The sequence below is a fragment of the Cyprinodon variegatus genome, unplaced genomic scaffold (genome assembly GCF_000732505.1).
Source record: "Cyprinodon variegatus isolate N-32 unplaced genomic scaffold, C_variegatus-1.0 Scaffold314, whole genome shotgun sequence".
Lineage (NCBI taxonomy): Eukaryota > Metazoa > Chordata > Actinopteri > Cyprinodontiformes > Cyprinodontidae > Cyprinodon > Cyprinodon variegatus.
In genome coordinates, this window is record NW_015150767.1 from 682150 (window position 1) to 701503 (window position 19354).

Below are 19354 nucleotides of genomic sequence, written 5' to 3' on the forward strand. Positions count from 1 at the left end.
TGCTGCTTAACATAACGGTTGTTGCTACCATGCTAACAGTGCATAGCATAACGCATAGCGGAATTACTGTATTGAGGGTAATCGCTCAAATTCTATTGGTTCTCAGATCCCCATCCTCTAAGAAATGCAACATCAGCAGAAAACATGAATGAGGAGCAGTATTGTGTTTTTTTTTTTATTGTTCGTCGTATTTTCTACATATTTTTATGTGAGAATCAGTAACCATTGTGAAGCTCTTTGGTCAACTCAGGTTGCTTTTAATGTGTGATATAAATACATTTCAACTGAATTGAATTTTACACTTGATACAACTCGAAAAATTAGCCTTTCCTAAAGTCGTAGGGAAATTATGTTTAAATGTCAAATCATTCTGGCTTAAACATGGATATAAATGTACTCTTTATCAGACTATATTGTCCCAAAATGTAGAAAATTTCTATAAAAAAAAAAATCCTGTCTTAAAATCTGTGTTGTTGTTTTCGTTATCTTATGCAGGCCAGTTAGTTATACGTCAGCCTGTACATCTAAATTCGGACAAACATATATCAATGTTTGTTAATGTTGTGTTAATGTTCTAATTTATACTTTTTTTTCTTTTACATTTTATTGTTTTGATTATGTTTTTCTGCTGCTGTTCAAATTTCGGGGTTTGGAGGTTTTAAAATCCACTTTAAAATCTTCACAAAGACAAGAGAATTTCGACATATAGAGAAAAGTATAAAACAATTTTTTATTCTTACACAAAAAAAGTTTTGTAAAAAAACAAAATAATTCGATGACAACTGATAACTTTATTTGAGGATTTATCCTCTCATCTGTGCTGCACTTTATGGAAGGTCGGAAACCTCCTGTGGCTCCATCTGCAAAATCCTTCAAGCTTTCATTTAAGAACATTTTATTTAAGAGTATATTCGGCGCAGAGAAGGGGAAACAGTGGCATTGTCTTTAATGGAAACCAGTCGAGGACGTGTTTAAAGCCATCACAGCGTTCTGTGTTGGAGATGGATTTACCAGAGGCCGCGGCTTGAATGGGAACGATTTTTAATAGCTTGTCATTTATTAAATCAGGACAATGGCGGGTGCTTGTGGGCAGTGAAACCAGAGACAGACAGACAGAGTGGAATATGAAATGTAAGCAGATGTTTGAGAGGGGAAACGAGAGCGCTGCAGACGTCACCGGCTGAATGCCACATTTTCTGTGTGTGTGTGGTCAAGTAAAAATGAAAAAACGCTCAGGCTCTCTATGCCTGGACTTTCAGTTAGAGCTGCTTTATGGCCCAGTCGACAGAGCTAAACCGGCGACCCCCTAATGTGACGACAAGGGTGATGAAGAATATGGTAGCAGCAGCTAAAGGAGACAAATAAGTGAGAACCGTTGGTTGAGAAATCACAAGTTTTTCCTGCCCTATGTGGTTCGTTTAGGGAGGTTCACAGCAAAAAACATGAAATCTAACTAAGCAATTCCTTTTTAAAATAAGTGCATTTTTCTTGGATTGAGGAGGTAGGTGAGACACTTTGCCAATGGAATGAGACAATTTACACTTAAAATAAGAAAATCACAATTGCATTGTTTAATTTCAAGTGCAAATTATCCAATTATTTTAATTTAAAGGTAAAAATTCTCATTCCATTGGCAGATCATCTTATGAACCTCCTCAAATTAAGGGTAAATACACTTAATTTTAGTAGTTTTTATTCATTTCTAGATTGTTTTTGCAGTGTCCATACTCCTCACTGGAAAAACGATCTAGAAAAAATAAAAAATGTCTTAAATTAAGTGTATTTACCCTCAATTTGAGTGGGTAAATGAGATAGTTTGTCAATGGAATGAGTATTTTTACTCTTAAAATATGATAATTAGATAACATGCACTTGAAATAAGACAATGCAGCTGTGTTTTCTTATTTTAAGTGTAAATTGTCTTGTTCCATTGGCAAAATGTCTCTTTTACCTCCTTAATCTAAGAACAAATGCACTTATTTTAAGAAGAAATTACTTATCTAGATTTCGTTTTTTCCAGTGATTACATTTTTTTACTCTCATTCTAATTTTATTTTATCAGGCTAATTTGCTAATGTGAAAAGAGCTTGCTGGTAGAGCTTCATGTTAAGACACATCAGCCCCAAAGGAAAACTTGCACTGCATTTAATATCAGCAGGTCAACAACTGAGGGTTTTATTGGAAAACATCACAATTTTTATGAAACCACCCACAACTTTGTGTTTTTATGTACTTAATCTGGTACATTCTGGAGCCTTTTTTTTTTTTTTTTTTAAACCTTAGTTTGTTTTTACATTTCTTAATTGTGCGTTTTATTTTATCCCTCTCCTTTCATTGCCATTTTCAGGCCTCAACCCCAGATTTCTCTCGGCAACAGTGCAGGAGGTGTAGGAGTTTACCCAGGCGCAATAACCATGGCAACAACAGCAACACCCTCACCACATCTGACCTCAGACTGCTCGAGCACCTCGGGCAGCCCTGAACCCAACATCCCGGTCATCCAGAGCACATACGGGGTGAAGTCAGAGCCCGGCGGGGGCAGCAACGGAGCAGGGGTCGGCGCTATGGATCTACCTGGAGACCCCGCAAACGGAGACGATGACATGGACATGTACGAGGACTTTGAAGACGAGCCCAAATCGGACTATAGCAGCGAGCACGAAACGAGGGAGGTGGTTAGCGCCAACTGACCACGATGGGAGCGTGTAAAAATTAAAAAGAAAGGGGGAATCCTTTTACACCTAGAGACAAACTTTATTAGAGACCTCCAGGTAAACTATCAGGACATGTTCATGCATTTACAAGGCACGCCCATTTGCTCAGTGAGCGGTGGAACAGTCTCATGACAGGCGCTCCTGTTGAAGACCAGCGGGGGGCCGACTGGGCAGAAAGGGCCCCACGAACACAACCTCAATAATCATTCAGACTTTGACATGACAAAGAGCTGCAGTTTCCTACACTCTGACAATCGTTAAAGGAGCAAGAAGAGCGAGACAAGGAACAAATGTGCAACAAACACATCACACACGCCGTGGAGAGCATGCATGTTTTTTTTTGGTGGTTTTTTTTTTTTTTTTAAGCATCAACAAATGCTCTTTGACAGCTATTTGGTCTTAAATGTTTAAAGAGTGTGTTAGTTTTTTTTTTTTTTTTTTATGTTGTTTTTTTTTTTTTTAAGCATCAACAAATGCTCTTTGACAGCTATTTGGTCTTAAATGTTTAAAGAGTGTGTTAGTTTTACTATTATGATGTATTTCACTTTTTGTGACCCCGTTTTGTTTCAGCGTTCCATCAATCTCCCTGACAGGCTTCGCTGCCTGAACAAACTCTGGACTGTTGGAACTTGACATTTGGAAATTTTTTAATATAAATTCAAACGTTGTGTTTTCTTATAGTCTTACTTTGCTTTCATTTCAACACAGTGCTAAACTCTGTTTTTCTCCCTCAGACAAACTGCTTAGATTACGTTACTGTTAGATTTTTTTTTTAAGAAATATCCCTGCTCAGGTAAGATGTGCCAGCTTGTGAATGTCTTTTTTTGTTTCCATCTAAGTAGGACTTTAAGATGTTCCATAGCTAAGACTTTTCAGACTGTCAGTGAAATAGAGGGAGTGAAATCGCTTATTATGATGATGATTATTATTATATTAAGGAAGGAATTACCGGGACATTGTACAGGATTTTTTTTTTTTAATGTGCCAAACATTCATTTTTTTCCCCCCAGGATGTTCTAGTCTTAATTAATGCAAAAAATAAGAAGTCTTATACAATCAACTTTTCTATCTAACATGATTGTTTTAAATAGATAGCTGGTTCCCCGCCTGATCCAATCATAGCCAGCGCTCAGGGAGGAAATCTTTACATGTCATGTTGGTCCAGTTAGCCGTTCAGACGCATAGAAGAACTGCAGCTCATATTTCCAGCTGGTGTTTTCATAAACCCTGTTCTCTCTCTCTCCAAATCAGTTTGCTGTAAGCACAGTATCTGCTGTATCCGCATTTATGTCCATCCCTTTAAATCGGGCTAATAACAAAGGTACCTTTTGGCTCCAGTATTATTTTTAAGGCATAATCTATCATTTTTGAAGTCATGATTTGTTTAAAGGTTATAGGCAGTTGAATTCTTACCTGAAGAAAGCGACTCTCCATTGATATGCATCTATGATAGCAGGAGTCGGAAGAAAGCGTTAATGGCTTGTTAACAGACAAAAAAGGTTAACCCCTTGATGCCTGTTGTCGCAAATACGCAACAAAAAGATTAAACCGTGTGAATCAGCTAGTACAGTGCGTGTTTCGTGGTCCTCTTAGTTAAAAAAAAAACGATATTTTCCTGTTGATGGCGATAGGTGGTTTGTTTCTTGAAAGCACTTCTGACTGTTTTGTGAAGAAAAAAAAAGTAAATTTTTTTCTAGCAAAAATTTTCGAACTAAAGTTAAAGATTTTTATTCCGGATCAGAATATATTATGAAGAGAAAAAAACTCAAAACATGGAACTTGCAATTATAGGCAGTTCTAGATGGGGGGCAAGAGGGGCCAATGCCCCTTTAGATTGATCCCAAATCCTTGCCACGGCCCCTGTACTGAAAACAATGCAATATTTTAAATATAATTATTATTTTTTTTGTGTGTGTGTGTATATTACCTTGATTTGAGCAGGTAGGCAAATTAATATGCAGATGGAATAATATGATTTATGCTTGAAATAAGAAGAAAACAACAAGATAACAACTAGTGTTGTACCAATGCCATTTTTTGGCCCCAATACGATACCTGATACCTGGCTGTGTAGTATTGGCCGATACCGATACCATCTGTTTAAAATTGATGTGTGTGCGTGTATATGAAGAACTGCATACTACTTGGATGTAAAATAATTTCCATCATGGCTTTATCAAGCTGCTGCCTACCTTTGTGAAGCAGGAAAAAGACTAATACAAAGTGAATCCAGTAGAACTTTTTATTGCCTACTAAGAATGGGTGACAATAGTTGAATAACTTTTGGCTCTCAAAATGGTAACAGTGCCCTATTTGCTGGTACTCGCCGATACCAGTACCACCATTTTAGTGCTGGATCGGGGCTCTGTGCGATACTGGTATCGGTGCAACACTAGTAACAACATAGTATCTAATTATCTAGTTTTCATGGTCCTTTGATAAAACATCTGCTCAAATTAAGGACAAATACACAGATTTTAACACATTTCTAGATCAGTTTTTACAGTGTAATACTAAATAGTTTTTTATGACAATATGCCCTGACAGAAGAGGCCCCTGGACCAATTTAATATTTCACCTTGAAAATTAACTTTGAACAATTATTTATAAATGACAGTCAGCATGGAGCTCCAGCTGTACTAAGACAGGATCACAGTTTTCATCCATTAGATCGGGGGTCTGCAAATTCAGTTTTTTTGGCTCACTTTTAATGTATGATTCTTTTTTTTTTTTATTATTCTTTTGTGTGCATTCCCACCAGAAACAGCTAATACACATCCAGTGCACACCTAGGACCCTTTAGCAAGCACTTTGTTCTGGTACGACTGGTCCCTGACGCTGTTTGTTATCATTGTGCATTAAATTTTATAATTTCATGTTAAATACAAAATCAATGTGGCACTTCATATAAAAACTCAGGCATCAATGAGTTAAATCAATTGTTATGTCAAAAAGCAATTAGGCAAAATGTATTTTGCAATGCAGACATCTCCCCTAATTAATTAGAGTATTATCTCCTTTTTGTTGATTTGTTTAAAGACCGGAAATGTTTTAAGATTTGATGGAACGGTTTTGATGCATGTTATAAATAGAAGGGAGAAAAATCCATATTTTTCATTATTTGGCCTGATAATTGCAGATGAATGACCATCAAGTTCAATCAGCTGATTATTTTAAAAGAAGGTGAAGAATATTTACATGGAGGAGTTGCGCTACTGATAATCTTCCTATATGAAACACATACAAAAGGTTAGAAACAAGTAAAGTTTTTTCAGGTAGAAGTTGCTAATTTAATTGGAGTTTCAGTTTTGTTAACAGTCATCTTTAACACCAACTTACTTTCCTGATTGCTTTACTCTTTCTTTATTAGTATATGTTCCACACAAGAAGACTACTTTCGTCTCCTACTTTCATATCCCCTGTAAACAATTACCGACTTTTCTGTTTATTAGGGTCCAGTGGAAACATAATTGCAGCTGAACACACAAAAAAGAAACATTTTTGTTTCTTTTTCTTGAAGTTTTTAATTGGACTTTCACTTTCCTTCTCTCAGACTAAGCAATAGCTTCAGACATTGGCGCTATCTGCTAAATGTAAGACATTCAACTTTTTGTAACCTTTACTTCAGAAGTCCTTAACTGTGCATTTAAAGGTACATATGCCTAGACCAAAAACAAAAAAAAAACATCAAATCTAGTTGATTATAATAAAATAATGGTGTTTTGATGGTCTTTTTTGCGCCTAAATAGAAACTCAGAATCGGACGTAATGAACTGACATTAACAGATGTAGCGCCACCCGCTAGTATTGCTGAACTACCAGTAAGTAGAAAGTGGCCATTAAAGCAGTCACGAAATCCCGTATTCCCTGTCTCATGATGTTTCCATGGTAAATATACACAAAAATACTATATTTACTAACAAAATGAGCAAAAAATAACCTTAAAAGACGAAAAAAAAACACAAATACTCAGCTAGCAGGATGCAGTAATTTGTTATAAAAAATGCTGAATGCAACCAGACTGAGTTACAGTTGTATACATTTTAAAAAAAATTACTCGGAATCAAGTAAAAGGTGAGAAAACATTCTCCTCTGGTGTAAGATGTTTCTGAATTCCTGTGATTCATACTCAACATGATGGGAGCAGTATGTTCGTTCAGACATAGCATGTCGCTTCCTTTTGATCACATGTTTAACTTGGTTTCAGATTAGCAAAATCCCTGCAAAGCAGAAGCTTTTTTTTTATTTCAAACAGCTGATTCTCTGGGTGCTTTTATTATTATTTTTTTACTTTTTAAAGCTTCATGACAAATTTTCAAGTCACAAATTTTTCTATTCGTTTTTATAAGGACTGAACATCAGATTTTGCTCCTTTTCCACTTCTGTTAGTTTCATAAACATATTAAGCACTGGATATTAATTCTGTTGTATTTTTCCTGTTTTTTTTTTCTATCTAGAGTTGACTAATGTGAAGTTATTGTTTGATTTATAACGTTACAAATTAGTCAATAAAGCCAGACTTCTTTTTGGAGGCGGAGGGGGGCCTCGCTGATGCCAGGCACCAGTTAACTGCAAATTGTTTTCAAAGCATTTTATTTTTTCATTTATTTAAGCAAACTTTTGTTTCTGCAGCTCTGGAGGCGCCTGAACAGGTCACGCCTCCTCTGATCTTTTTCAAAACAACAACATTGAAAGTAACCTCATGCTCTTTGGTAGACGTGACCTGCAGAGGCAGAGCACACGTTTCATGGTCACACACATTTTTTTTTCCTTTTTTGTGATGAGTATTGTATTTGAAATTCAATTGTGCGTTTTAACATTTCATTGTATTTATTAGCCTGTTTTGGCTCTAAAAAGTGTCAGTACATCTTGGTGAGAGAGACAATCTGAAAAAAATATATCTATGAATAAAAAAAAGGAAAGACTTGAGACTTTTGTCATTGATATGTTCTTTTGTCGTCGCTGTTTTGTTTGACAATCCATTTACAGCAGTACAATGGTTTATTTTTAAAAGAGAAGCGATTGTTTATGTGTTATTTGCTCTGTTTTTGTGTGTATGTGAAAGAGGCCTGGGCAGGTAGTGCTTTATGAATTTTATTTTCCGTTGCTCTAAATGGAGCTTGTTTCTTTCCAAGGATCTAATAATTTCCAACACAAGGCTTTCTGTTTCCAAAGCCCAGCTATTCCACTTGGTCTTTATATTATGGTGGCCCATTTCAGTAAATGTGGCCTATTGTTCCACTGTGTGTGTGAGTGAGGTAAGGCTTCACATTCTGACTGTGCTGTGGTGAATACGCCACGGCGCCGGCGCTCGCTGCAGCCAATCCAGCAACAGAAACAGAGAACTCAGCCATATGAAACCACATAATAAATCTAATTGTAATTCCCAAATCGACTGTAGCGTCACTCTTCGAGGGGCGCCGACAAGTTTGTCGCACTCCTTTGTAAGGTTGTGTGTATGCCTGCCTGTGTGTGTGTGTGCCATAACTTTAAGATGGGAGGGGTTTCTTTATTTATTTTTTATTTTTTAATCATTCTGGTACTGTTGCCATGCTAATCTCATTAAATAAGTCATCATAGTTTACATTTCCTTTTCTCGAAGGATATGAAAGTTTTTGCAAGTTAACAGAATAGATTTTATGCATTTATCAGGGTTAATAAAATAAGTTAAAAACCTAGAAAATGAATTAAAGCAAAGGAGTTTTTTAGACCTAAACCTGTTCTTCTTTGCCATCTTTATAAACCGGAAGGGTACAGAAAAGAAGCTGGTATGTATATTTATATATGATCTAGTAAAAGTTAACTTTAGATCAACCTGTTGGAAAATAACTGAATAAGGAAAGGAGATCAAGAAGAATGAATGAATGAATGAATGAATGAATGAATGAATGAATGAATGAATGAATGAATGAATGAATGAATGTGGATGAAGTTCATGCTTAATAATTGTAAAATTGCATTAAACTATTCAATGAAATCCTCCCGGCCAGGGGTGGAACTAGAGGGGGACAAGAGGGACACTGGACCACCTCCTTAATCGGATTGGCCTTTTCAGGACCATATTGATTGACAGGTCGCAGCACCAGATGACTCCTGTGCAGCATTCGGTGTTATGGAAAGGTTGAAAGACTTCAAAATAAAAAATAAAAGTCTCAAATATAAGTAAAAATCGCCAAAGCAAACTTTTACTTTAGGTAAAGGTTAGTTACTTTTTTGTAAGTAGAAAAAAATATTCTTATGGCTCATTTCATAAAAAAAAAAGATATCAGCCTTCAACTTTTAATTAATAGTTAACAGTTGCAATAAAAAAGCAGATAAATTAGTGCAGAATGTTACTTATCTACCAATTTAAAATGATTTATAAATATATTCCTGTGTTTGTTTAATGACACTTTGGTGATCAAACAGTTTTGTTTCAACCATCCATCCATTTTCCGTCATGCTTATACCAAGCAGGGTCCGAGGGGTGCTGGTGCCTATCTCCAGCTGTCTATTGGCGAGAGGCGGGGAACACCCTGGACAGGTCACCAGTCCATCACAGGGCAACACAGAACAAAAAAAAACATTCACACCTAAGGAGAATAAGAGAGGCCAATTAACCTAACATTCATGTTTTTGGACTGTGGGAGAAAGCCGGAGTACCCGAATAAAACCCACGCATGCTCTGGGAGAACATGCAAACTCCATGGAGAAAGACGCTCCTGGGAATTGAACCCAGAACTCCCTTGCTTCAAGGTAGCAGCTCTACCCACTGCTCCACTGAGCAGGCCCTTTTTTTGTTTATTTTTAACCTTTTATTTTAACCTTTTATTTAATTTCTAATAATACTGCTACCTACGGCCAATAACAGAACTAAAAAGCAATTCTGTTCATTTTTGTAGCTCGGACTCGTTCTTAACACATTTTTTTTTAACTTTTTTCACCTTAACTGGAGTTATCATTGGTGTCTGAGTTGAGCTGAATGCCAGTCACTTCTTAGTATCCACAAAATCCATCTTGAATATAACGCAAAGATAGTTTACTAGGTCGGACCTATTAAACCTGGACTTGCTTCACATCATATCCGCAAAACAGCTTGGTAACTTCCGACCCGAAGTAAATTTAGGAAAATAGGCTACAGGATTATAGATACATTGATGATGAATTACTGAGGTGTCAGTGTGCAAATCAAAAATTTCTTTAGTTCTAAAGTATTAATTAAAAAGGCTGTTTTGAAGATAGTTTTGACTAAAAAGTTGCACGTTTCTTTAACTGAGGATACCTGTTTTCTGAATAAAAAAACGAATAGAGAAAGTCACTGTCAGATTTTTTCTTCTGTTCCCACATATAGGTGACCAGTGCAGGGTTTCTGTTACCAACAGTGATTGTGAAAACTTTAGGCGTTAAGTTTGTTTAGTAAGAAAGCTGCCAAAGGTTCACATGTCAAATAAATATTGATCAGAGCGGTGTTATTTAAAACACACGCACATAAACTACTCTTCATGTGCAATTTTTATGTCTTATATGTGCAGATTAAACACCATGAGGCCCACCAATATGTCACAACCAAGTTTCCTATGTGCTTGTGGCTGGGATTTTTTATGCGCCCATAGATTCTCTCCACCGAGTGCATGAACCTGTTTCTGTGTACTTATGACAACTTCTGTCACTTTGAGAGAAGAACCATCCAGGGAAAATAAAATGCCTGTAATTGGCTACTTTTCAGGAAACGCTTCCTCTTGAGACAGTACTGTTTTGTTCCTAGTTGTGGCTACTAATGTTAGCAAAGCATCTGGTTTGTGTAAAGTGAAGTCATCCTTAAATAGCTTAGTTTAACACAATCATGACTTACTGTAAGTGTTGATTTTAAAATAAACAATTAGCAGAATGTCTCCCATAATGCCAATCAGTCTATGAACTGTCATCTCTTAAAACACTTCAATACGACATCAGGTGAATTTGGAGTTGTTGAGTAGGATGCAGAAGTTTGTTCTGTAGCTGGACAGTCGCTGGTTTGAATCCCAGCTCAGTTCTTGTGTCCTCAGGCAATACACCTGACTTGGAATGCAGTGTTGCTGGTGTTCATCAGCACCTGTTTATGGCAGCGTGCCCCAGGGCAGCTGTGGCTACATAATATCATCAATGTATAACAGCATGGGATTAATTACCGCTGCTATGCTGATGATGCTCAATTTTGTCCATACATCCTGATAAATGTCAACACTAGTGTGCAGAGTTAACATTTGACACTATACACTCGAGTTAGATAAATTCAACCTGTTAAGTGCTGAATTTAAACTAATATTAGTTTATTAAAATTTTTGTTTTGCCATTTTAACACTTTTCAAAGTGTTATTTTAACTTGATCTAGTGTAGACCAATAGACATTTTGGTTGTTGATGTTGAAAAATATTTTTTTTCTTCTCTAACTAAAGCAGCAGGTAAGTATTAACCCAGAGATGAGTAGAAATAAAACCAGCTAGGTAGAAAACGTCACCTAGAGTGCATTTCAGTAGAGGATGATCTAGAATTAAACTGTGGATGTCTGAAAGGGCTCAAGCCTCATAGCATTCTATCTTCATCCACACTAATCTGTGGTCAATTAAAGTAGTCAATGTCCTGGTAGCATCTTTAACCTAAAAAACCTTAGTAGAAATGGGTCATTTTCACAACATCAATGCAAAAATAAATAAAAATGCTAAAAATGACCTAACAGATTTTTTAAAAAGAGCATAAGAAGAGATTGTTACATAGTTTAGTGTCTTACTTCAGGTTTCTCGTTCAGTTCTCACATCATTAATATTCCTTGTGTTACTACGTGTCTCGGGGTGGCCAGATCATGACATGAAAAATCCATCCTCCTCAGATCCCAAGCAGCCAACACACACGAAGTTGAAAATGTTTTAATGTTATTTATTTTAAAAAGAGGTATTTTGGGGAAAATGTTACAAGTGGAGCATATGACTTCAGAGAAAGCTAATGCTGAAAACAAAAAACAAAAGGAAACTATCTGAATATTAACCAACTTACAGCATTTAAACTAAACCAATGACAAAAACTTACTTCCCTATGTAAGAAAAACATAAGTGTACTAAGGAAACAGAAACAGAAGCTCACTCCTAGAAGCTGCTGAACTTTACATGGTGTTAAACAGTGTGATCAGTTGAGATGAGTTGAGGACGAATGGAGGAAGTCCGCTTCAGCAGCTTTTATATCCATCACCTCCGGAGGGGATCTTCCTCGTCATCTAGGAACCAATCAGCGACAGGCACCTGCTCATATTTACATAAGTTGATGACGCCAGTCGTACCACTTGCAACTAGATATAATATAATAGAACCAAACTGTTTGTTCTTTTCAGTGAGAACAAATAGAGTGTAGATAGAAACTTACATTCAACAAGCAAACCAGCAGTACAGTAACAGTTGAGGAGGGGCACTGCTGTATGCTCTGTCTGCACGGGGATAGTTCTGATAACTAGACCACATTGTCTATTATTTAGTTAAATGAAGAGGTATGATGGTACATTTTACCGGTTTAAAAAACCTCTGTATACCTTTCATGTGTACCTGACAGGCCAGAGAAAAAAATAAAAAAATCCCACAATCTCACAGGTTCTGAACACAAGACAGCTTTTTTTGTTTTTAAGTAATATCATGTTTTATAGTTTTTAATAGATTCTTAGGTTGGTTTGGGAAATAGAACCTTGGTGGTTTAAGTTTAAAAAAAAACAGTCCCTTGGATTCTGTTATTTCTAAAGGAAGCTTCATTGCAACACACTCAAACTTGCATGACACCTGTATATGTTAGCATGTTGCTGCAGCCCACTGGTAGCGCCAGCCCCAACCTGAACAGTGCAAGTCCAGGCAAACTTTCCCCTGTTATATTTAACCTGCTTTAAGGTAAAATACGGAAAGAATTTAAAATTACCTTTAAAAGCCAATTCTGTATCCTTAAACCCCCAAGCAGCCATTATGATAATGAACCAAGTCTGGTTTTATGCCATTACTTCACAGCTTTGAAAGTCTTCAACATCACTGTCTGACCTAAATGTGTGGAGAAGTCAGTTGAACAGATTGAAAAATCTAAATGCATGTAAGCATGTTAGATTAGTAAAATAAAATAAACGTAACCCTTGCAGTCTGAGCACTGAGGTAGCAGTGTATCAGCAAACCTTCTGGCTTTATTATAGTAAATTGGTTGAATTTTAGTAAATATTCCTCAGTCTTTTTGAGGAACGTTGACATAAAAAGGCAAATATAAATAATTACAATAATTACTATGATAACCAGCCATGCTGTTACAGTAACTGTTTCTTTCAGCTCAGTGATTATACACACTTTGAATTTATCTTCCTCAGACATGGGTTTGGCCTGTGCACAGATGATGAGGTATAATGACAGTCTTTGTTCATGAAAGCCACGCTGGATGCAGCCTAGAGGCAAAACTCACTTTTTGATATTTAAAATCCATATTGAAGAGCAAGAAAGAACCAGAACCCTTTCTTTTCCTTCTTCCTCTACTTCTCCATAGCAGTCTGGCATTTAGATCAAGAGAACTGGAAAATGTAAACACATAGAGGAAGATTTCTCCCCAACATCACCACAACCTTCAGACATGATCAAAAGTCATCCTCAGGAAGGCGTCATAGCCCCCACCCCCCATCCGAACTGTCATTACACTGATCACTTGGAGAAAATGATTAAAACATAAAAATAGTCAAGAGATGTTTAATTGGCCTCATACTTTGTCAGATAGGTAAAAAATGATTTACAGTAGAGCTGCAAATAACCAGCTCCTCCAACACTAAACTACAAGTCTAATCTTCAATAAGTTACAGTATATATCAGAAAGTTAAAGGTTCTCATATGTAAGGATATTATTTCTAATTGTACTGAGGTTCTTTTGCAAATGTGCACAGTTAATTTTTGGATGTTTAGGGGAGTGGCCTCTGCTTCAGTGTTAGTCAGGTGACAAGAGTGGAGCCACACCGTTTTTTGACCTCATTTCTATTTCTGCTAATCTTCTTTTATTATTTCATTTCTTTATTGAAATGTAATACCTGTGCTGTTTTTTTAATTTTTTAAGTAAATGGTTGAACCTAACGGAGAGGACCCTATTTGTTTTTTTTTTTTCTACCATCAAGTGGATTACAGAGGGGAGAAGAGCGGCAAGCTTATGGCTTCATGACTTAGAAATCTACAGTATCCATCCTCTGCCTCTCACAGCTAATGCCAATTTAGAGAAGCCAATTAACCAAACCGGCATATTTCAACCCAGAAGTGCTAAGGGAGAACATGTAAACTCCAAGCAGAAAGAATCAAACACAGGCTTCTCTTGCTGCAAACTGCTCCACCATGAAACTTTATTGTTTTAGGATCGTCATTAGCCTTTACCAAAAGTAGATTCTCCTGTAAAACAACCATAGAGCATACCAAACCAGCAGTTATTTTAATACATTACAACTAATATAAAAATACACAGTTATGTGTATAGTTAAAGTAAAATTGTAAAATATTTGCATTTATTTTCACTATTCAAAAATGAATAATAATTATTACTTAGTAAGAATGAATAATTATCAATAAATAGTTCATCAAAATGAAATACCTTCACACCCTACTGTATGAAACACAGAATAATTGCCATGATAATAAAGTGAGGTAATTTTCGTAGCTGAATTTGAAACATAATGAAACAGCAAAGGCTTTAAAAAACAAAATTTCAAATCAAATAGCAAACAGTGATTTATAATTAAAAAAATATATTATTTCTCAATATTTTTGCTGAATTGCCAACACTTTAATTAGCAATATGCAATGGTGGTTCATAGAAATGTGTTGTTGATCTATTATAAACCTTTTAATTTCCAATCATGTTTTCTACTTGCATAAAAGGGCTAGCAGCCCAGAGGACTATCTGGAAAAGGAACTTTTCATGAATAGCTCCTTTGGATTTAAATGAAAATTAAAAGTTGTACAAATATGTTTTGTTTCCATTTCTAAGTTTTGCTCGAACATTATTAGCAAACAACAAAATGATCAACTTATTGAGAAAAAACACTTGAGTTTAAAAACTTGTCTATTCCTTAGATACCAAGTGTCAGTACTTAGCTTCATACCTAAATCTATATCAATTATAGGGGAAATATCCTATCCACCCATCCTGGTGGCTTAGTTTAGACTGGAATATAAATCTTCCTTGTTATTTTGACTGATAGATCAGAGAGTTTGAACACCAGCTCTCCACCTATGTGAACTATTTATATACAACCATGTAAAACCTCATAAATGACAGGGAATGTAGTTATTCAAAGTCATGATTAGACTTAGACTTAGATTAATTTTGTCAGTTTGTACCCCCAAATGTAAGCAAAAATAAATTTTGTTGAGAACAGCTCTATACAATTTCATTTCTAAAGTGCAGCCTTAAGGTAAGCAGCAGTGATAAAAAAACATTGTGATACAAGTAAAAACAAGTAAATATCAAAGACAATATTTTTCAAATTACAGTTAGTTATAAAAATTTTTGAAGGAAAGGAAACTATATTTGTATAGCACAATTTGGTACCTGGATAATTCAAAGTACTCTATATAAATTAAAAAGTAAGGTAGAACAAAAATGAAGACAGAATAAAATCAAATCAAGAAACAAGCAGGTAGTAAAATAGATAAAACAGTTGGTCGACAAACTTAAACTAATAATACTTCAGTTAAAAGTTTAACTTCAAGGCAGCTCTAGATAAATTTGCTTTAACTTTCACTTAAAATAACTCTCTGGAGGTTTGTTCCAGATAATTGGAGCAAAGGAACTAGATGCAGCTTCTCCATGTTTGGTTCCAGCTCTGGGTGGACAGAGTAGGCTGGAGCTAGAAGACCTGAGTGGTCTGGGAGGTTGATTCGCTGACAACAGATCTGTTATGATTGAAGTCCTAATCTATTGAGTGATTTCTAGACTAACAGAAGTATTTTAAAGTATATTCTCTGAGCTACAGGAAGCCAGTGGAAGGACTTCAGAACTGGGCTGATGTGCTCTACTTTCTCAGTTCAAGTGAAAACACAGGCAGCAGTGATTTGGATCAGCTTCTATGAGGACACTGTTGCAGTAATCAACTTTACTAAAGATAAATGAATACATGTTTTTTTTTTTTAAATAGATCCTGTTTGGACATTGGTTATTTATCCTGGAGATGTTCTTCAGGTGAAAAAAGACTGACTTAGTAACTGGCTTTATTCTAACTGGACACAGTATTGGTACTGGAATTGACACTGATGTACAGACAGGTTTTATAGTACTTTGCATTTTCTCTGTTAAAAAACCTTGCAAAGGCATTGCTGGCCTTTTTAGATTGCCGCTCATTGGCCACAAAGATAGGAGGGTTTGTCAACCTTGTCGACTGTGTCTATGTTAATAATCTCAGAGAAGAATTCTCTTATATCTTTTAGTTTTACAGTAAATTATATACTTGAGGTTTCTCTGTGTAGATTTCATTGTAAACTAGGAGTGCATTCTTTTCCAACCTCTGTTTTATCTTGATCTGGTGAGCTGAACTTTTGGTTCTGTTCATGTTTTGACTATGGGTTCTAAATTCCTTGTTCTGTTTGGTCTTGATACTTCTCCTCTGTAGTTACTCCTGGCTGGATTCTCTTTATTCCTTCCTTAAGTGCTGCGTTCCCCTTTGTTCTGGTTCCTGTGTTCTTTGTTTAGTTATTTCTGGCTTTATGCTTCTGTTGCCACCAATGTCATTATTAAATCAGCAAGAAACCACCTCAGTTCCCATTTCTGCGTTTGGATTTTCTGCAACATGACAGTAGAATTCAGCCAAAAATGAACACAGCATACTTAGACTCAGTTTTAAATGCCTTGGGATCCCAGGAGAGACAGATCAACTTACAGGAGGAGCAACTGGCTTTCTTACAGTAAGGCTTTTAAAAACACAATGCACGACAAAGACACTTCATGATCTATTTTAACAACAAACTTAGCCTCTTAGTGGATCAGCACCAAAGGTTTCAGAGCTCTTCTGATCAGCCTCCCTGTAACAAGGATCCAGACGTCACCATCACCTCTCCAGTAAGTCAGGTCAGATTCTCTTGTGCTTCTCTGCAGTCACCTTCATGACCATCAGCTAGCCTTACGAATGAGAACTTTAAACCCAGTTCCCAGGACCTGTGGCCTTGGGAACTGGTCCAGCAGCAAGGCTCCTTATGTCACTTATGGCACCTTTTCTATGGGGAAAGAAAGGATCTGTTTCATTTTATGCCACCTCAGTCAGCTTCCCGGTCTCCTGTAGCTCCCTGTCAGCCAACCACTTCTCTACCAGATTTAGGGCCCTTTAGTGACTCCTCACCAGATTTAGTGCCCCTTAGTGACTTTTCTATAGATTCAGGGGCTATTAGAGTACTCTGTGTCATCCAGAGAAGAAGAGAACAGAAGTGGTAGGCATGGAGGAAAAATGAATAATTATTCCAGGGTTGAAAGCTTTAATCTCAAAAAGTAAAAGTTAAGTTCTGTTTTGTCTGCCATATTGGTTCCGACTTTTTGGTTTTTTTTGGTTTTCTATGTTGCTAAAGAGGTTTAAATAGAGTAGATACCCTGTAAAAACTCTAATTCATCTAAACCTAACCCTAATCCTGTTGCATATCTAGATAAAACTTCAGCACTCTAATTTTCCTGACATCTCATTAAAGATATATTGACCTTCTGGGACTTTAGGATGAAATAATTTAGGACTTTTAAGAATGACTTTTTGAAAAGTTTGATGCTTCTTGATGGACTACAAATACACCCATCCATCACCAGTGCTACCAACTGCAAAGGTTCTGAGTACCATTCCCAGTCCAGAATCTTTCTCCATGGAGTTTGCATGGGTTCTCTCCGGGTACTCCAGCTGCCTTCCACAGTCTAGAAACATGACTGTTTGGTTAATTGGCTTCTCTAAACTGTCCTTAGGTGTGTGTGTGTGTATGTACCTGTCTAACCTTCAGAGTGAGTACCATTTTCTCAATTTCACCATCACATTGAGGACCAGTTGTTGCAAAGTGAGGACATTTTGCTGGTCCTCACATGCTATTTTTCAAATGGTTAGGTTTAAGGCTAAGGTGTCAATTGGGTTATAGTTAGGGTTAGGGTGAGGTATGCATTGGTAATGGTTAGGTTTAGGGTTAGTTTCAGGGTTAGGGCATATTAAGGGTTTAAAATGACTGAAAATCAATTCAAGTCAATGGGAGTCAACACATGGTCTTCACTACGGTGAAAGAACGAGTATGTAGGGATTTGTGTGTCTCTGTGCTGCCCTGCAACAGACTGGCAACCTGGTGGACCCCAGATAGGCACCGGCCCAAACTGGATCCCGATGCATTGGGGCATTTCACTCTGAGATGTAACAAATGTAGAACAATGAAAACTGATCAGATTTAGCAGTCAGTCTCTAGTCTAGCCACACTACTACAGAAGGTTCGTTTTTCTGTAATTTTCTAGAATGTTGTTATAATAATGAGAGATTCTGTTTTGACTTTGTACTGGCATTTCTCACAGCAAAACACTGTACTTGATTAAATGTTGGTGAATTATGACAATGACAGAATGGCACCAGGTTTTATTCACCATCCAAGGAGTCAGCATTCTTTGGAGTTATTCAACAATATCAAAACATGTATCAAAATGAACAAAATAGAGAAAGATTTTGTTTAAAAGAATAAAAAGGAAATTTATTTGACACTTCCTGGGTTTCCTTGTCTTTGAGCTGCTTCATATAGCCATGCACTTTTTTATATAAATCAATTAGAGATGAAAGGGAAAAAAATCTACAGCACTCTATCTGCAAAATAGAGAATGGACAAAGGCCATTTTTTTTCTTTTTTGAGGCAAAGTCCTTGGGTCTTTTTAAGCGCATTAGTCCTGCTAATTAAATATTATACATTAAGCGAAAAATGCCAGCATAAAAAGCAGCTGGATTGTTTGACTCAAAGACAGGGCTGCAGCCTTGATGAGGCGAACTGTGTGTGACCATGAGATGGTAAAGAATGTTATTGTTGCCAGTCTTCCCTTCATTTGACCCATAATAAATCTTTCTAATAACTCAACAATTCACATTCCTCTTTGTGCTTAATTCAGAGAGGACTTACATTTCTGCTTGTGTTGTGTTCGATTTCCACAGTAAAATTTGCTTAATTTGCTTTACATGGAAACTACTGTAACTGTTCTTTTGAAATAATTTCAAGCCACTCTTGCTTTTAGGATGAATTAAAGCTGAGAGTACTGGAATTAAAAAAAGGCTCTCTATAAGTAATTAAATGGCCAGTAAAATGTTTAGACCTTAGCTTTGTATGGACCAGGACAATCAGCCATTTTTTGTATTTTTTCAGCCTTTTTCAAAAGCTTTGTATGTTTACCACTTTATCTTTTTATAATTAAAAATTTTAAAAAGGGGTTAGCTGCATTCCCTAAAGATTTTAAACTATATTATGAACCCACTAGTTGTTCTACTCACTTCACTGGCTTCCTGTGTCTGCAAGGATTGAATACAAGGTCTCAATTCTTACCCATTAGTACATCTATGGAAATCCCACTACAACACAATCCACCTGCTAAAAACACTAAAACCACCTCTTCCTCCCCAAGACTAAGCTAAGCACCATGAGCGACCGTTCCTTCTGCTC

The 19354-nt window shown here is 36.5% G+C and overlaps 1 protein-coding gene across 3 annotated transcripts in view; it reads left to right on the forward strand.

Annotated features, from left to right (window-relative positions):
- Positions 1-3135, forward strand: part of LOC107090887 (transcription factor SOX-6-like) — a 154598-nt gene extending 151463 nt beyond the window's left edge. For all 3 annotated transcript variants that reach the window (XM_015384497.1, XM_015384499.1, XM_015384498.1), the window contains one exon: positions 2348-3135. In XM_015384497.1, coding sequence (XP_015239983.1) covers positions 2348-2690 — 343 coding nt within the window. In that variant the 3' untranslated portion in view covers positions 2691-3135. The remainder of the gene's footprint in view (positions 1-2347) is intronic.
- The last annotated feature ends 16219 nt before the right edge of the window (positions 3136-19354 follow it).